This window comes from Semicossyphus pulcher, unplaced genomic scaffold (genome assembly GCF_022749685.1).
Source record: "Semicossyphus pulcher isolate SPU_LCO1_2020_fin unplaced genomic scaffold, fSemPul1.0.p SCAF_7, whole genome shotgun sequence".
Lineage (NCBI taxonomy): Eukaryota > Metazoa > Chordata > Actinopteri > Labriformes > Labridae > Semicossyphus > Semicossyphus pulcher.
The window spans coordinates 8,832,241-8,852,721 of record NW_027211748.1 but is presented as its reverse complement, the minus strand read 5'-3'; the positions used below and the strand labels follow the sequence as shown (position 1 = coordinate 8,852,721).

At 42.5% G+C, this 20,481-nt stretch overlaps 1 protein-coding gene across 1 annotated transcript in view; it reads right to left on the bottom strand.

Moving 5' to 3' along the window:
• Positions 1–20,481, bottom strand: part of LOC138611396 (receptor-type tyrosine-protein phosphatase S-like) — an 83,615-nt gene that overhangs the window by 25,476 nt on the left and 37,658 nt on the right. The window contains exons 6-12 of the mRNA XM_069684474.1: positions 14,992–14,997; positions 9,227–9,337; positions 8,484–8,495; positions 4,802–4,816; positions 3,229–3,498; positions 2,284–2,663; positions 5–206 (exon numbers count right to left, since the gene is read on the bottom strand). Coding sequence (XP_069540575.1) covers positions 5–206; positions 2,284–2,663; positions 3,229–3,498; positions 4,802–4,816; positions 8,484–8,495; positions 9,227–9,337; positions 14,992–14,997 — 996 coding nt within the window. The remainder of the gene's footprint in view (positions 1–4; positions 207–2,283; positions 2,664–3,228; positions 3,499–4,801; positions 4,817–8,483; positions 8,496–9,226; positions 9,338–14,991; positions 14,998–20,481) is intronic.

Here is a 20,481-nt window from a genome sequence, read left to right as displayed (position 1 = left end):
TGACCTCCAGGCATGACTTTAACATGGACTGGGTCTGAGAAGGGCCCGTCCCCGACAGAGGTGAAGGCCAGGACCTGGATGGTGTAGGTCTCAGAGGTCACCAGGTTCTGGATGGTGGTGATCACGCTGTCCTGGACGTTGTGGATCTGCCACTCATTCATGGGGCGGGACGGGTCCATGGTGTAGTACACGCGGTATCCTTTCACCTACAACAGGAAGAGGAAGGGGAAGAGGGGAGAAAGAAAGGCCGCTTACTGGATTGGGTCTGGATTTTAAGGCCATCAGCGACTCTTCCTGTATAAAACAGTCCATTGTTTAATTCCACTATCCTGCAGAAGAGGTAATCCACAACTCGCCTCGACTCTACCGCAGCAAAGGTCATCGTCTATGAATTATATTTCACTTTAATCCCGTGGATTTGTTGGTCCAGTGTTTGTGTGCGGTCATTGTCGCAAGGTGATGTCCCTGCGTCTGCGGGCCTGTTGTGCAGCTGACCCCGATAAACAAATGTCACTCTCAGCTTAACCAAACCAGTTCCAATACATGCCCTCATATTGTAGCGCTTAAGATATAATCACTATACCCTCTCCTGTGGGATTTGTTTACGGCCAGTTCAGAGGACGTGTAATCCCGCTGCCATGCTTTTGCCCTCAGCCCTTCCACCTCTCCCACCTCTCCTGTTATTACTCTTTAATATCCATAATCCCCATATGCACTCAATTCAATCTTGCACTTTTATGAACATACTGTACAGTTAGGTAGGCTAGAACAGGAAATAGGCCTCCAGAGGGAGCGCTCTTAACTCAGGGCGGACAGTCCAATTACCTTTCCTTTCTTTAGCGAGTGGGGAAAGTAGCGAGGGAGTTACAGGAGGGAACTCTCAAACCCTGCAAACGACATGAACCTTCACACTGAAATAAAGCTCCCCGTGGTGAATTTGATCGAGGCTTATCAATTTAAACTCGTCTGTGTCGTCTGAAAGGTTGTCAGTCCACAGTAAGCGAAGCTAAATGTGACTTCAAATTTCAAGAGTCTATTTTGTATTGTTGTTTTTGTTACATATCTAAGACTATTTATCACTATGTCCATCCAGTGTTATAGGAAATGTTACTTTTAATCAATCAATCACTTTTTGTGCCACCAAATTGCAATTAATGGTGCAGCAGTGAAACAGAAGATAAAAAGAAGATAAACGCATGATTACAAGAAGCATAAAAACACAGTACACAAGTTAAAAAGTTAAGTTTTAAATAAGTTATCATAAAATCTGCAAAGTGAATTGTTATTTGTGCTGAACTTTATATTTTCCCTCCTCCTCCCACCTACAGTATGTTGAGAGATGACTTCTCCGTTCACGTGGGTTCTCTATCTGTTATCATTGATGATAAACTCTACTGACCAAAAGCTGATGTCAGACATTTAACAGTGCTTTTTTTTTATTTAATAAGTCTTAAAAATGTTTCTCTTTCTTATATTTTAAGACTCTGGAAATTGTCATCCATGCTTTGAACACAACCCATCTAAATTATAGCTTGCTGTACTCCTGCCTCACACGATCTGTCTGAGCACAAAATCCCACAGAAGACTCCGGATAACATCGCTGGTTACCTGTAAGTTTTAGAATTAGTTTGAACATTTTAATAATTACCTTTATGCATGTTTTGGATTGGCACGTTATTATACCACTGATTTACTTCTAGTTGCGCGATTTTGACTCACAGCATCACTGCTTCATGACTCCTCTGGGAGGCACTTATGACATGAATGAGGGTAACTTGAACATAAGTTAATTGGCTGAAGAAGTTCATCAGATATCGTGATGCATCATTTTATGATTGTCTTGCAATATATCAATTATCACAGAATTGCTGTATCGTGATATTATCGATATCGTGGGCCACGTGTCGCGTATTGTATCGTGAGTTACCCTGCGATTCCCACGCCTACTTACTAACCACAAGTCTATTAGTAATAGTTTAGAGGCCCTTTGGATTCCCACGACTCTGGAACAACCTGAGAGAAGAGTTCAGGCCGGCTTGATCGGTTTCTTCTGCAATTAATCCCAAACTCTAAAGGTTGGTCAGAGCTGTCACTCTAAATTGACTCTCTCTCTTTCTTTAACAACTTTTTGTTGAACAGAACAGGTCGGCCTTTTTGTCAAGTGCTACTGATTTTGTTGACCATATTTAGGCCAATAAGGTCAACTCCTCAACTTCCTGCTCAAAAGGAAGAAAAGAACACCCACACGTGTGTTCTCTACATCTTATAAAGTCCTCCTCCCACCTGTCCATTGGGCTCCTCCGGCTCCTCCCAGCGGACCATCACTGTGTTCTGAGAAATAATGTGGGCCTGGACGTTTCTTGGAGGACTGGCGGGGGCCTGCTCTCCTGTGCGGGCCTCCACCCTCGTAGATGGTGGCCCCTGGCCGATGCTATTGAAGGCCGACACTCTGATCTCATACTCGGTGTTGGGGTACAGTCCCCCAATGCTGTAGCGGGTGGTGGTGATGCTGTCCACCGTCTCGTACTTGCTCTCTGGCCCTTTGGCTCGGTACTGGATGATGTAGTAGGAGACGGGGTCTGGGTTACCGGAGTCCCAGGTGATGGTCACACTGGTGGCGGTGGTCTCCGTGACGATGGGTGTGCCGGGAGGCTTTGGCAAAGCTGGGAAAATAATTATATTATATATTAATATATAATTATATTATTAACTACAGTTCTCTATTCTATTCTATTCTATTCTTATTACTTTTACATTAATGAGACATTTATTTACACAAATCACACTGATATCTCTCCCTCCTATTGCATACATTTGTTTATATGCAACATGCAATAAAGGCTATATCATACAACAGTTAGTTTTGACCAGGTAATCAGTTTGGACAAGAGGCAATCATGAGTGCTGATATAGAGTATAACAGCACTGGTGTTCTGAACACTATTAATAACACGCTCTTTGTCTTGAATGATCTGGTTCTGTTTAAAATCTAAATTTATTAAATTAACTGCATGAAAGTGAAATTATACTCAAGCTGTTGTACTGAATGTCAGCACAGCTATAATTATCTTCTATCTTCTACAACCGTGTCCCATCTGTGCTGGTATTCAGTATAACAGCACACCCTCTCGTGTGACATTGCTTAATATTATGACCTCCCACACTGCCATGTGTCAGTGACGATCTCAGTGTGAAAATGATTCATCATGTCATCACAGCGTCTCTTACTCTTTACTAAGACCTGAGCAGTGGCCTCGATGATACCCAGGCTGCTCATGGCCACACAGGTGTAGTTAGCAGACTCCCGGACACCGTTTAGCTCCAGAACGTTCCGTCCGATCGGCATCTCATCCTCGGGGGTCAGGTCCTCGCTGCCCAGCATCCACTTGACGTAGGGCATGGGCGAACCCACGGCCACGCAGGTGATGTTCACGCTCCCTCCCGGCATGATCTCGTGGTTGGAGGGGAGGATGGAGAAACGAGGGGGCACGCGGCGCACTGGGAAAGGAGGAGAGTCAGGGTAGAGAGGAAGGGGGAGGGTTTTAGGGGTAAGGGCGGGGAGGGAGGAGAAAAGAGGGGAAGGGAGTGAGGAGAAAGGCGGAGAAAGAAGGAGGGAGGAGGGGAGGTGAGGGAGAGAATGAGAGAGAAAGAGAGAGAGAGGAAGAGCGAGGCAGAGAAGCAAGGTAGAGATTTAGAGAAAGCGAGGGCGAGAAAGATAAAAAGAAAGAGAGAGGAAGAGAGGAGAGGTAACAGGAAGGGGGAGAATGAACTTCAGGGTTTTTACAGAAAATTACAAAGGGATATTTCAAGTTTTGTCCCAATTACTTTATGGTACTGATGATTCCAACAGAAAGACACAAATCTTGTGTTGAGCTCAACCAATCAGAGTGAGCTGCCTACAAAAATAATAAAGTGACAAACTCTTGAGTATCAATTCAACCAGGACATGACACCTAGAGTCAGTTTCTCTTCTTTTTTTAATTCTGTTTTTCTTTTATTAAAATCACATTATACTTTTTTCACCCCCTCTGAGCAAATACGTTAAACTTTACCAGAAACTTCAGTGACAAACTTTACTTTATAGAGATTTCTTTGCCTCGGGGTGCTTCTGCATCAGATGGGCTCCTTTTAGAGAGAGTGTATGCATCATACGGGCCGATCAATAGGCCCTCCTTGCTATTTGTGTCCCCATGAGAAGAACAAGTAAAGTGGCAAAGTATATCCAATGCTGCATCTGTCAGAGCTGGGTTGACTATATATTAGGGAGAGATGCATCGAGAGACTGAACTCATAGGTCACTTGCATGCCTGGGCGACTCAAGAGGGAGAAAATGGTGGAGGAAACACAAAGAAGAGAACGGAGAACTGAAGGCTGAGGAAGAGACGGAGAGAAGCGAGACGAGAGCAGAGACACGGAGAGAGGGACAGAGGAAGTGATAGAGAGAGAGAAAGACAGACAGAGAGAAGGACGGAGAGAGAGAGAGAGAGAGACAGGCAGCTCTGCTTCTCTTCCAGACAATGACAGGCAATGTAGCAAAGGACAGCCACATTGTACAACAAGATACTGTACAATACATAGGATTCATAACTGATACAGTGTGTAGTCAAATGAATTGAAGATGTGGACAGGAGTGGGTTCTATAAAAGGTGTCGTGGCAAATTACAGAGTGATCATTGGACACATTAAGTAAAGAACACCAAGACAGCATGAGAGAGGCAGAACGGGAAAGAACAAGTGCGAGCAAAAAAGAGAGATATGTGAGGTAGTATGTGCATGTTTATAAGTTAATAAACTTATGTACATGTGTCTGTCGCTCCTACACATCAGGGTGCAGACAGAATGCAGAAGAAGAAGAGAAAAAAAGGAGGGGAAGGGAAAGGAGGGGAGAAGACAGGGAAGTGGAGATAAAGGGAGGGTTAGAAGAGGGTTTCAGGGGAAGGAGGGAAAAAGGGGGGAAGAAAAGAGGAGCGAGGAAGAAGAAAACACATGGATCTAATTTAAAAACACGGCTATATACCAGAGTCAGGCCCATTCAGAAAGGAGGTGCTTTCAAAGTAAGAGAAAAGAAAGAGTAGAAGAGAACGGATGTTTGAAGGAACAGAGAAGAAGAGGATACCCCAGGGTCACAAGACAGGAAACAGAGAGAGACAGAAAGAGAGAAACGGACAAACATCTCTGCATGGGAGGAGAGAATGAAAGGGAGGCAGACAGAGAGCAGAAACATAGTCGAAAAACAAAACCCAACTCAACACTACGTAGCTTGTATGTGTAATAAAAAAAGAACGTGAGGAGCAACAAAAGTTCTGTTTAAAATAGATTAACTGAAAAGTTGCTGTTAAACCCTACAGTAGCAAAACAATAATACGATTCCTTACGATGTAATCCTAAAATACTAATTCTAATATATGAAATTAAAAATAAAGCTTAATAAATCAATGAATATGGGTAAATTGTCTGCACAACCTCCTCTCCTTAATGTGTAACATCATTACTTGGAATCTTCACGGGCCACATCCCCCCTACTCAAAGAATCTAGAGACAATTGGGTAGAAGTTAACATTTTGTGCATGATATCAACAAATTAAAGTTAAAAAACGTTGCCGTGGCGTCAGTGTCATTTCATGAATAACAAAACATTTTGAATACTTGAAGGAATGAAAAAAACAAAAGAAGCCGGAAGATACCCAGAATTGGATACAGAAGTTGAAGACACGAAAGAGACAAAGAGACAAAAACAGGTAGATCTGTTAGAAAACAGACATGATTAGGCAGGCATCTCCTTATATGGGCATGCTGGAGACAGACAGACAGACAGAGACAGACAGACGGCATCCATGATAGCTTCATGCACAAGACAGGCCAAGCAGACGCAATGCAGCATGACACAAAAACAGTCATTCAGTCAGTTATTTTATACCTATAAATATGGGAAAGAAACAAACTTAAAACACAATTAGTCAGCTTATAGATTAGTGCGGTAATATGAGGAGGAGCAGGATGGAGGTGAAGACTCAGGATGATCGTTTAGTGAAACATGACCTCAGCCGTATTTCTTAAAGAAAAAGTATCAGTCAGGTCGAGAGACAAAAGAGTGAAGAATCCACTGCAGAGACACAGCCGAGGACTTTACAATGAAGTGAGCTCATAACAAGGGATAATCCTTCACATGCTCACAGAGCCTTCAGCTTAAAGTTAATCTAGCAGGGCCGCATGATTCCCCTCCATTTTCTATACAGTTTGAGAGAGCCAGGAGCCTCAGTCTTTATTAGCAGAGCTATCATTAGTGCTGTCCTCTGCAGGGAGTCTGGAGGCTACAGACTGGGGAGACCTTGGCACAGCCACAAGGATTACCGCCGGATCTCTGCACTGCTCTGAACGCGCTCAGCACCGGCACTGAGCTGACATTTACGCAGCACCATCCAGCCCGTCTCAAGGACACAGCTTTCATTAACCACTGTAGTGAGAGGGAATCATTAATATAACCCCCTGATATCGAAAAAATGTGAATGGATATGATTAATTTCAAATGTCAGTCAACAGAGCCGTGTCTGAGTGTTTGGCAAAGATAGCTTCAGCCAGGACACAGCACAGGCTATGTTACAATACATAATGAGATCTCATATTGCTTTACTTCACCTGTAAACAGATACTTTGGTGTTAGCATTCAAATCCTTTACCTAGTTGTTTATATATACATATATATATTTAAAAGCTACAGGGTTTATTTTTTGCTAAAGTGTGGTATTGACTGAATAAAAGCAAAATTCCTAAATAGCCTAACAATAGCTACATTTATTTAAAGCTAGCTTATAAGTGTGGCATTGACAATATAATGCTAACTGCTACAATGTAGCCTAACAACAGCAACATTTATTCAAAGCTAGCTTATAAGTGTGGCATTGACTATATAAAGCTAAATGCTACAATATAGCCTAACAATAGCTACATTTATTTAAAGCTAGCTTAAACGTTTGGCATTGGCTATATAATGTTAAATGCTACAATGTAGCCTAACAATAGCAACATTTATTTTAAGCTAGCTTAAAAGTGTGGCATTGACTGTATAATGCTAAATGCTACAGTATAGCCTAAAATTAGCAACATTTGTGTGGGGTGGTAGTGACTAAATGCTGTAATATAACCTAAAGGTAGCAGTAGTAGAAAAGATTCATAAAAATTCTTGAACTTACTCAATAATTTTAGCGTCATGGCAATAACTAGCTAACGTGCGCAAAAGCTAGCTAACATTAGCTGCAATAGAACACTGGTGATACGAGACCAAGTAAGCCTGGTGCAGTTAAACTCCTTAGAGTACTGAATAAAGCAAGGATGTGTTTTATTGGTTATTTATTCAACTTTACATTTGTAAGAAGAATAATGTGTTCATTCTTTAAGAAGTTATACAGTACTGCTGTGAAGTTCAAAGTTAAATGCATTAAAAAAGTCCCCCCGGAGTCTTCATTTTACAGTTTTTTAATTAGTAGAGTTGAGCTTATTTGAACTCATTTAAATACTGTTGTGCACTCTAATATATAACAATGCATCATATTTTATTAAGTCTTCATATACTTTGTTAAATCTTGTTTTGTATTTTGTAAAGGTATTGTTAAATACATGTAGTGGAATAAAAATACTTCCCTTTGCATTGTAGTAAAGTAGACGTATTATTCTCAAGTTAAGTCCCTCAGATATGTACTTAAGTACAGTACTCGAGTAAATATATTCAGTTACTTCGCAGCACTGGTGACGTGTCGGTTCTCTCACTATCTTGAACTGATGTCGTGAATTTGGCAAAAATAACTGAAGCTTCTCCTACAAACCTGCACAACACTTAAACCTCAGAACAGAAGGGCGAGTACAAGCGTGACTGCAAGTGCAAGATTTCCACCAACAAGTGCAGAACTGGACAAGATGTAATGTCATGGAAGCTGTGACACACATGGCAACACAGAGGAAAATAAGAGAGACAAGCAAGACATGACAAGACGGCAAGTTCAATAACATCACAATCTGAGCATATCAATAGGCGTGAACACACACTGTGCCATGCTCTGGTGTCAGTCCAGCAGTCTACACACATGCGAGCGGTGCTCCTTTCTCTTTCTCTCTCACTCCGTCCATGCAAACATCTTTTTAATCTTCCAATTCTTGGGTCTCCATGACAACAAGATCATACCATGCAGAAAACATTGATCGGGGAGTGAAGGCAACACCAAGGGTTCTGCACACAAGGCCTCACAATGCAGTCAATGCACTCTGCTGCGTAGGCAGACCACTTCATCATCATCATCATCATCATGGTAGCAGCTTTAGAGAAATCAACTCTCTTCATTTTTGGAGACAATATCATTTCACTTTTAAATCTACTCCGACGTCCTTTAAATGTCTTTTTTTTATTTATTCTTTTTTTGTTTCTCTCTGTTTCAATAAGTAAAGCTTTCTGAAACAAAGGAGTAACAAAAGAAAAGAAAGAGCACACCAACCTTCTCGAAGCTCTGAGGGATGGAAGGGGGTTGATGCAGAACACAATGACGTGAGGGGGGAGAGAGAGAACGGGGAAACACAGAGAGAATAAAAACGGCCAGCGCAAAGCCACTCGCTCCACTGCATCACACTCACACACACACACACACACACACAAACACACACGCACTCACCAACACCCACACGTCGCATTCACACTCCTCTGATATCCCAAATCACATAGAAACTAGAACTTGTATATCTTAGCATTGGTCGTCGTTCAGTTATAAGCACCCACAGTCCAGAGGCTACGATCAGTTAAACAGGGATCATGTGGGTGTCATCAACATCTCTAAGAATTATTTATTTCCTGATTGTTTAACGTCCAATTTCAATCAAATCTTCACTAAATTTGTGCAGCTTTTTCTCTTAATCTGCCTCTTGTACAGAAACCAGTTTAGTAGACAGATCAGTGATGTTTCCATGCAGTTAAACCGAGGTGTGTCCCCGCTTTTATCTTCAATTTGATTCCTCTGTAGGGGCTCGCACCAGGGTTTAAGGTGGACTTGTTAAGGTGGTTGTGAGAAACAACAGAGTCAACATATACTGTAGACAATGGATGGGTTAGTAATACTTGTTTACAGTAAGAACACAGCTATGGGAAAGAGATATTTATAGCAGCACCTTAATCGTAGGGATTTCTGCGTGTTCTGTCACTGCGTGTGTGTGCGTGACGCGGCCGTGTCATGTGATCAGGTCCTACCTCGCACGTAAAGGTTGGCAGGGGAGGAGTAGCGCACGCCTTGGGAGTTGGTGGCCACACACTCGTACTTCCCTTGGTCGGTCTCCTCGCTGTTCTCGATCTGCAGCGCTCCTGCCAAACGCAGAGTGACAGAAACAGAGAGAGGGATAAAGATATTTAGTTGAGTTTGCAGAAAAAGCGACTCTGCTGCTGTCTGCTTTGCTTTGCATCCTCGTCTTTTGATCCTGAAACGCTCGTCTGCTGGTCTGTTTCTGTTATATTTTGACCTCAGGCGTATCCTCCCTTCTATTGCTTTACATCTAATAAAGTCAGCTTTGTTGTTACATCTGTGAAGGATCAAATGAAAGGGCCCTGCTTTTATATAAAAAACTTTTATTAGTCTTTCTCCTTCCTCCTGAAAAGCGAACAGAAATGATAACACATCGAGAAATCTGAAATAGCTTCCAAAAAAGTTTCCAAGCAAAGTCCCAAAATGACTTTTTACAAACTTCTATGACATTTAAAGGATCCTTTGTTGTATACTTTTTACAAGCTAGTGATGCCTCTCCTGCAGCCCTGCTGGCGTGAAGAAAGCCTGTTTCTATCTCGGCAGTTAACTGGCAGCAGCTACACGGCTTCCCCCCACGGCAACAACCCGCCAATGCTCTTTAACTCCTCTACTTGTTTCTTTTACTTCCTCAATCCTTACCCTCCTCCCCTGATCGCACCGTGGTAAACAGTGTCTCCCTAAATGTGCTATAATTACACACAGCGCTTGTCAGGTATTCTTTTGTCTCCTCGGCTTCACACTGTGCTTTTCTCACTGCTTTTTCTAAACTTTCCTTTTTTTTTTTTTGCTAACAGCCTTTTGAATTACCAGCAGAGATTTTTTTTTTCTGGTTTTGCTCTTTCAGCCTGCTCTGTCACATCCATCTCATCTGAAACTGACTTTGACAAGAAGCCTGAGGAGGAAGCACAGAACCATGGATTACACTCTGCTGCAGGAGGAGAAAGACACAACTCGAAACGCACAGGACACACACACACACACACACACACACACACACACACACACACACACAGGCATATAGATAAACTGCACACACGCACACAAAGCGCAGCGTTTTGTATCAGATCTTCTGTTAGACCGATAAAAGGGATCTGGATTATAACAGATGCATTGAGTTATGTAGAGAAACAAATACTGATGTTTCACATACACACAAATACTCAATAGTCAAGGCATTCAAAGGACAGAAGAATATGGGAAAATGTACGACTGTGATCTTTGTTATGATGAAAGATTATTTTGCACGTCTTTTACAACTGCATTCATTGTACATTTAAATGTTACTGGTATTTGTAGCTGGTTGAGGTGAAAGAACAGTCACACATTACAGTTGTACAAATAAACCCCGTGCATACACTGTACAGTATTTTAAACTGTGCTCAGGATGCAGCAGAGGTCTGAAAACCTGCAGAGGATTTTTTGTCTCCCCCTTCTGGCATACAAACATTGTTATCACATGCTTGTGACATATTAGCTATAGACTGGATAAAAAGATGGACGACATGACAGCTCCCTTTAAGTGAAGCCAAAACATCTGCTGACCTGGTTTCTGTCATCATAGTTAGTTCTTATCATGCTGATTTATGTTAAGTGTTCATTTTTCTGACAAGTTTAGGATGATTGACAGCTCTGTTGACCAACACAGCTCCTGCAACCGATCTGTTTTAGATTAGCAGAGTAGAGGATCAATCACTACGGTCATTTAAGTTTCCATATCTGTGAACGTCTGCTTCAGACCAACATAAAGGAACTGTTCTGCTGTTAAAGGAGAAGTCCAGTATTTTTAAAACTGGGCCCTATTTTTTACAAATTTGCATGTCAAAATGATTCATAGGAACAAAACCTTTTGGAATCGGTCCAGTAGATGGCCTCCGCCGTAGCGTAGCAACATAATCCCCAGGGGCAACTGCGCACAATCAAAGTGCGTCCACTAAAAGTGCTTGTTTTTGCCACTGACAGGCTCAGATTGTTACTCCAGGTGTCTGACAACATTAAGGAAATTATCCCTGCAAAGATCGTCCTTTTTTTAAAGAGTAAGATCCTTTTTCATTGCTACACTAACATTTGTAAAAAAAAAAAGAAATAGGGCCCAGGTTTAAAAATACTGGACTTCTCCTTTAACAGCAGAACAGATCCTTTGTGTTGGTCTGAAGCAGACGTTCACAGTTATGGAAACTTAAATGACCATAGTGATTGATCCTCTACTCTGCTAATCTAAAACAGATCGGTTGCAGGAGCTGTGTTGGTCAACAGAGCTGTCAATCATCCTAAACTTGTCAGAAAAATTAACTTCTCCTTTAAATACACCAACGTGCAGAACCATAGCCATTTTGTTTTGGTAAGCTAAGTGTGTGTTTCACGGAGGATTGACCCACCCACTGTGCAGCTCTGGCTCCAAATGACGTCACCATAACAAGATGGCAGCACCCGTCATGGGGCTATTTTGGCTTCAATTGTGTACACTGAGAGTACATGGAGACGTGTCGTCCATCTATATATACAGTCATTGGTATTAGTGCGCTACAAACAGGGAGAAGCTGGGGCTCCAGTTTAGCTCAGTTGGTAGAGCATAGTCCACGTCGCATCAGCCCCCGGCTCAACTCTGGACTTGTGACTCTTTGGTGCATGTCATTCCCCACTCTCTCTTCCCATTTATCCTTTTCACTGTCCTATCTATATATACGTTTGTCCTCACCATCAACCACTTCATTTCTTTTTACTGTAATCCTCTAAACAGCAAGTTTCTTTTTTTCTTGAGCATGACAAACTTTTCTTGGATGCTTTTTAGTTTTTTTTTAACTTCGTGCCTACAGTTGCTGGCTCGACACATCTCTACCAGTCTGCCAGCGTTGGATGTCACCACAGCAGCAGATGACACCTTAAATGTAACAGACGTTCAGTTATAGGCAAGTAGTGCTTCACTCCAGCTTTTACATAAAGCTATGTCACTTTGTGCATGTCCCCAGAGAAAGTTAAACATGGTGGTTGGGTGTTTTGTGATTTTTGGTGGACTGTCTGTTTAACTTCTTTTTTTACATGTTCAAAGAAAAAACAGCTCATCATGGTCAACTTGCACAACAAAAAGGAGGCAGAAGTTGAGTTAGTTAACTTTAACACAGCACTTTATACATTGTCCGGTGGCTATATCACTAACAATGTACTATGCAGTAAAATAGATGTATGATGAAGTAACGTAAGTTGGAAATACTTCAGTAAAACCACCCAGAGATTCATTGATTTATCAATTAGTTTGCTGTTTTTGGATATTGAATATTATATATCATTATTATATTATATATTATATAAATTGATGGGTCTTTGGGTTTTGTGCAAGTTGTCCGGGCAGATATCAAATCTTCAACCAACTCGTGTTTACAGACCAAACAGTTAAACCTACTAATGTGGAAAATAAAAGACGATGATGATTGAAACTGAAAGTGATCACCAGTCGCAGTCCTGTATTCAGTCTAAATATAATACTTGGGTTGATGTACTGACAGTTGCTTTCCTCTGCTGCAGACACAGACGGTACACATGGTGTGTTATCCTAATGGAGAGAAAAGCTTTCACTGATTAAATCTTAAAAAGCCGGCCAGTTAAGCCCTAAAAGGCTCCACAGAGACCCACAGTGTGTGTGTCGGTGTGTGTGAGTCTCCACATTAGCCGATCGGTACATGCAGAAGTCTAAACTTGGTTTTGGAGGCTCAGAGGAGGAGAAAGTTTGACTTGTTACACTCAAGGAGGGCACGAGTGTGCGCTTCGTGTGCCTGAGCGTGTTTAGTGAGCTGAGGCCTGCTAGCTGGAGCTGTCATCCATTTGCTTCTGTCTTCTGCATTACATGAAAGAAAAACAGCTCGCGCCCTCTTCTTCTCTCTATTTTTCCATCTCACATTTCCCCGCGGTACAGGGCCGAGCAGGGAGATAAACAGGAATAAATTATCTGCTCTACAAGCCGAGTCTCCTCTCCAGAAAGAGGAAGGAGGAGACGCGAGAGGAGGAAGACGGAGTGGAGGAGGGATGGAGCTGGACAGGTGGAGCTCTGCAAACAAGAACTCATCTGACAGCTGGAAGCAGCTCATATGGCCAACCATCAGCACAAATTTGAAATTGCCGATTGAAATCTTCCTTTATGCAAAACATGGCGATACTAAACGCTGTTCAGTATATATGCACATATAAAGGTCGCCATATACGCGTAAACAGACGGCGTAGACACAAACATAATGACAGTCAGTGTGGAGAAGCAGCACAGAAAGCTGTAAAAAGGGAGAGTGAAAGATACCAGAGAAGAAGAAGAAGAGGGAGAGCAGTTTGTTAGTGAGTGTGTGGAAGCTGCTGACAGACCCAGAATGAGATGTGACTTCAGTAAATTGAGCTGCTGTGAAATCGCGGGCGGTGTATTATGTCTGCTGGGCAGAGACTCTGCCGGTCGGATGACAACAGATACTGCTAACCTGATAGGTCCGCCCGAACATGTAGGTCAAACAGATCACCTGGACTCCAGCTCTCCCACAGGGCAAGGCATTAACTTTAACTGGGAGCGGACATTACCAACAGACATGAAGGACTGAAGCCATTTATACTGCAAAACATTTACTTAACACAGTTTAAATGTAAACACAAAGACACTAAAGACAGGACATAAAAATCTTTAAAGCCAGGTAACTTTTGAGAACCTGGTGCAGTGTAATTGATGACTTCATTATCATTCAACTAATCATTCAAGTCATCTTAAGACTTAAGAAGTCTTTAATTCTCTGAACAATTCAGGTTAAGGCTGCACAATTAATCGAATATTAACCCCGATCACGATTGCCGACATTTAAATAACTGACTGACGCCGATACTGATGTTTAAAATGCGTGCTCTGCCCGTAGAAAACTCTGCTGCATATCAAATCAAGCACCTCCTAAACTAACAGCCACTCCCCCGGGGGTCGATCCAGAGGTTCTCGCTTCACTTTTGGGGCAGCTGGCATGTCATGTCATGAGCGCCTACCTCGCAGCGACAGTTTAGAGTGGAGGAGAAAACAAAAGAGACCGGTGTTTCGGTTCAACAAGTGACCATGTGAGCTGGGGACTTTCAGCCGAATGCATCTGTGGTTGTCATAGTTACAGCGGCTGCTGAAAATGGAAAGGGGAAACATAGCTGTCCTCGTAAATGCCTGTGTTTTTTTTTATTACAAGCTCAAAATATACTTATCTGCTGCTAACGCTCAGTCGCATTTTGAACGCTGCTTGTTGTTAAGTTAAAACAAGAAGAGAGCAGGTCACTGGTTAAACCGGAACACCGGTCCCCCGGCCCGACTTATCATGGGTTGTTTGGAAGTTTTTGGGGTTTCGTGATGTGATGTTATGTTAAAGATTCAATCTCAAAGATTTCTGTTGCATTCTTTATGGCGACACCTTCGGCGATAAACGGTAATTGTGGGAATAAACTTCCCAATTTAACCAGACGTCCATGGCTGGCTCCCTTTGTTACGGTTGTAACTCTTGATTTTCCTCGCTGACGGTCGCTTTCCTTTTCAGACTGTTTGCCTTCATCTGAGCGTCGAGTTTGTTTCTTTTTCTTTGGATTTTCACTTATTTTTGAAGTTGTATCTGTAGTCATCCATCTTTTCTTTGTTTGTTCAGCCATAGTAGATTACTGTTTACTCGCAACACTTGCAGAGACCGGAAAAGCAACCGCTTAGCTCCGCCTACCCTCTTTGGCAGACCAACCACTGCTGGCTGATGGAAAATGCGTCACTAACTGGGCACCACTTGTGATTTTTTTCTGTGAAAGTCGCCACAGACACCTAGTCTGTAATAATACTATATACTGCAAATGCAAAGGCTTTCATCAGTGGGCCATAGACTCAGTCACCATTGTGTTACCTCATTCAGGGATAGATAGAGACTTAACAGACATTCATTTAAATGAAAATCTTCTAAATTATTCCTTTAGATGGAAAAAATAATATGCAAAGAGTGCATTAAACGTGTGTCTGAGCTACAAAGCAACACAACTAAAAACAACACAAAGTGCAGCATGATGAGAGTCTGAAGGCCAAGAGGAATAACGGCGCTACTCCCATTTTATAAAGTGTTGCATTATATATTCAAATGTGAAATTACAATATAAAATGTTGTCCCTAAAATAAATAAATAATCATGATCTCAATATTGATCAAAATATGGGTGATTATCATTTTGGCCAAAACTGTGCAGCCCTTGTTTCAGGTGTTTTTCACAATTTAGAGCCAGAATCAATCATCGCTTAGGTGTGAAAACACACACAAAAAATTGAAGTCGCTGCACTTTATTATTTCTCATTTATCCTACATCATAAAATTGGTCGTGAAAACTACAAACCAGAGGATAAACTAAAGGTATCTTCATATTTTCTGTCCGATCTGAAACTGGATCTGTCAAAGGATTTCTCCAGCTATTTTAAGACATTCTTTCAAACAGACCCTGGATCCTCACCAATAGCAAATCATTTATTTTTCTGGCCGGTGTCCTAATTTCCCGTCCAAATTTCATTGAAATCTGTTTTTGAGAAATCCTGCTGACTAACAGACAGATGAACAAACATGACCAAAAATAACCTCCGTTGCAGAGGTATTCAGTGATGCACATGCAACATTTAGAGTCGTGACAAGAGAACCTGCCTTCAATAAGTCAAAACTAATTTGAGTGATTTCAGAACAATTGGTCCGTGTTTGTGGCTTTTACAGAAATTGTTTTAATTATTTGCCTTTTTTGCTCAGCTGAAAGTGACTTAAACCACGACGGTAACCATAACCACGAACTTTGATCAGATCCCAGGTCCGTCCATCACCCAGCAGTCAACCTCAGGGTCCATATTGCTCGCCATCTGTTAGAGTGACGGTCTACGAGGGCTGTTAAGTGCTTAGGTAAACTCTGCAGATCTCGTCCCAAATGTCAGCGAGAGACGGATCGCTTGTCACGGCTCTCCTCACGCACATCTAAAACTGGTGCAGCAGATGGCATGGAAAAATACATGGATCCCTTAGTTGAAGTATAAAGATGTCAGAAGAAGTTCATGTCTATACGCCGCCATATGTTTGTCCCCTCAGGAAGCCGATCTGCGCAGGTATATGCACATGGGGTTCCCAACTGTCACCTTTTGGACAGTTACCTGCGTTGGGAGGACACCACCGATGATGGATACTTATGGGCTGTAAAATGGCTAAGAGTCATCTTTAGAGGGATTTGAGAGCAGCCATTCTCTACATCATTTTTCATCTTGACCCATATGGGCCATAAAAACATTTCCAACAGAGAAAGAAAAGGAAAAGACGGAGGGAAAACAATGTTTGTGACTCAAAACAGATCCCTGGCTGCGCTCCAACGAGAGCTGGCAGCCGTCCACTAAATGCGAGGCTCTGCTTGGAAGGTGCCCTCATTAAACAGATTTTAAAGGAGTGTTTCATCCATAACACATCTCGCTGCTATTTTGTGCTTTAGCTTAGGTGTAATTGATTTCCTCCAAGTCATTTCACCGCAGTGTTTGGTTCATTATACAGTGTGTTTTGTTGTTGGGCTTCGTGATGCTTTTGGTGATTTGAAATCCTATTAAAACCCTGCGGTGAATCGCACTGAGCCATTTGTCTTGCTACTGTTTCATTGATGTGAAATGTGGCCTAACGTTCTGTACCGGTGAATCAGTGTCATGTCTCTGTGTGACACCCTATAGAGGACAAAATGAGCCTGAGAGCACACAAAGTGAAACTTATTATGATGGATTGTTAAATTATTTACAATTTTAGGGCAACAAAAAAAGTATTCGCTAAACTGTAAAGGAAAAATACTTCAGGAAGAGAGAGCAGCAGAACAAAAGCTGGCTGCATCTGAGGAGTTGTTTCCTAGCTCCAACGCCGCCAAAGCTTTCTCATAAATTATAAGCAGAGAATAAAAAATGTTTGTATAGTGTTTATCGCAATTAGGGGTCCATAAAACAGTCACTGCACTGCTCCCTCTGGTATGTTCCTTATGTTCCAACAACTTTAATGGTCTCTTGTTCTCGGTCTTTTTTGTGGCACTGAACATATTGGCTCACCTGCCTCCGTGCACAGCATGACACGTCCTACGTCAACTTCCACCCACACCCCTTGCAGAGTATTTTACACAGAGGCAACTACTCTATGAATTCTGTACATCAATCAGCGATAACATTATGACCACCTGCCTGCCTGCATATAATTGTGTAGGTCCCCCTTCTGCCGCCAAACCAGCCCTGACCCGTCGAGGCATGGACTCCACTAGACCGCTGAAGGTCTAGTGGAGTCCATGGCAAGACGTTTGCCGCAGATCCTTTTAGTCCTGTAATTTGCGAGGTGGGGCCACCTAGGATCGGACTTGTTTGTCCAGCACATCCTACAGATGCTCGATTGGATTGAGATCTGGAGAATTTGGAGGCCGAGTCAACACCTTGAACTCGTTATCGTGTTCCTCAAACCATTCCTGAACCATGTCTGCAGTGTGGCAGGGCGCATTATCCTACTGAAAGAGGCCACTGCCATTAGGTAACACCGTTTCCATGTAGGGGTGCACTTGGTCTGCAACAATGTTTAGGTAGGTGATATGTGTCTAAGTAACATCCACATGAATGGCAGGACCCAAGGTTTCCCAGCAGAACTTTGCCCAAAGCATCACACTGCCTACACCGCCTTGCCCTCTTCCCATCATGCATCCTGGTGCCATGTCTACCCCAGGTAAGTGGCGCACAAGCACATGATGTATAAGAAAACGTGATTCATCCGACCAGGCCTCCTTCTCTCTCACCTTGCTCTGTGGTCCAGTTCCAATGCTTTCAGGCAGTGGACAGGGGGCAGCATTGGCATCCTGACCGGTCTGCTGCTACACAGCCCCATACACAACAAACTGCAACACACTGCGTTTTCTGACACCTTTCTATCAGAACCAGCATCAACTTTTAGCTCGGATCGGACAACACTGACCAGCCATTGCTCTCCATGTGCATCAGTGAGCCTTGGCCACTCATGACCCCGTCGGCGGTTCACTGGTTTTCCTTCCTTGGACCACTCTTGGTCGGTCCTGACCCCAGCAGACCGGGAACAGCCCGCAAGAGCTGCAGTTTTGGAGATGCTCTGACCCAGACATCTAGCCATCACAATGTGGCCCTTGTCAAAGTTGCTCACATCCTCACACTTGCCTACTTTTCCTGCTTCCAACACGTCAACTTCCAGGACAAAATGTTCACTTGCTGCATTCATTTTGACACCTCAGTAGGTTACTGGAAAGCCTTCTAGGAATGGCTGTAGGAGCTAAAACTGGCAGAGAGAGTGGGCAACAACTACCTGTAAAAGCTTCAACTGACTGTAACCCGTACCTCAAACAGCGGTGCAGCATATCATTGCTGATGTTACAAGGCAAGGTAGGCCTGCTAAGCTTTGGGTTTCTTTGCATATTGAGGCGGTGAGTATAGTATTGTTGTAAGTGCAATACTCGCTGCTTTAAACACAAGTGCATGGTGCTAATAAAGGCCACAAATGTAAGCATGTATATTAACACTAACATAATGTTATTTCCAAGGTTACAGCGCTTTTTCCAGGTTCCAGGTTACATTAGAAACAACCCATCTTGATCCGTCACATCCTGTTTACGGTGTTGACCCACTGTAGATGCTTCTGGATGTCACTGTGTCACAGATTTGACCAACGCTCGGGACTCTGTCCTGCTCTTTATTGGATTTGATCATATCCAAGGAACACAAGCCAATCTCGTTACCCGTAATAGCATTAGCGTTAGCCAAACAGAGCCCTCATCCTAAAAGCCCTTTTTTCTTGTAGTTTTGTGCTCTGTTGTTTATGTATTATAGCATGATCCAAATTCAAATATACTTCCAGGAATTTTGTGAGAACAACACAACAGCTTGATCTCACATTGTCCTTTTGATGCTGCCCTTCAGTGCCGAGGCTAACAGCTCTGCAATGCCCTAAAAAAACAATGCTGCAGCTATTCTTCATGTCTCCTACAGTTATTCTTGCTTAGGACATGTAGCTTTGTGTGAACTATGGCACTATGTAGCCACTGATTGCATATTTGAGACCCTGTCATGTGTCTCTGATACAGAGTCGGATAAGCTAACCCAAAGAGTTAGCAACAATAAGCTAGCTAGCTACAGCTGATACCTCTTCTTGTGCAGAGCAGAAATCTTGACAAGCTTGGAGACAGTAAGTAAAGGAGGCAAATATTCAAAAATGTGAAAGTTTTAGATTCTTCTATTTGTTTATAAAGTCTTAGCTGTGCACATGGAGACGCTTCTGCAAGTCTGACAGAGGGCACCAGTGATCAGTGAAGGCTATTGGCTGACAGCAGGGAGATATCAGAGCTGGCAGGACGCGGGAGCACAGAGAATATGGATGAAGCGACAGCAAAATGGTTTCGCCTCACCATCACTTTCATTCCCCCTGAGGAACGGCTGAGAAAATACGCGTCTGCCTCCTCCAGGAGACACTGTATCATCCGTACAGGAGAGCATAAACAAAGCTGAGCAAACTGTCTTAAACGCAAAATGTTATTCTTCTGTTTTCAGCGCAAGATTCATCAGCACAGACACAATCTCCCACTTCTCCCAAACATAAAAAACAACCGCCCTCCTTCTTTACTTATTACTGTCCTTGGAAAAGTGATCTTACATCCAGAGTTAATTTCACGCTGTTTCAGGCGGGGCGGGTCAGAAGATAAGAGGAGCATCAGTTAAATGTGAAGGAACTCCTGTTTGATTACATTGATTTTGAGAGAGAGAGAGAATTGCTGTTGTTTTGGGGGAGATTGATCATTTTCATGTGGGTTTACTTAATAGTTGTGCTTTAACTTTTTCAACCCACTTGTGTATTTGGACTTTTCTTCTTCATGCTGCTGTTTCTTGCCATTTATGATCCACAATGGAAAAAGATTTGTGCCTTTTAAGTGTCATCTTTTCTAATCTTTTCTCCCTAATGTTAATAAAAACGGCTATTTTTTTAATGGCTTAAGGGCGGCACAATTATCCTTTTATAAAAATTGGCTTTAAAAAGGTTTTACACCCCCAAAGGATGCAGATAAACTCAGAGAGCAGCGTGTAATCCCTCAATCCTAATTAAAACACGATAATCACCAAATTTAGAGCATCGGGGATTTCACCTGATAGCCGGGCTAAGCTTTAGATGCACTGTTTGTTTACTTATTTCCAAATG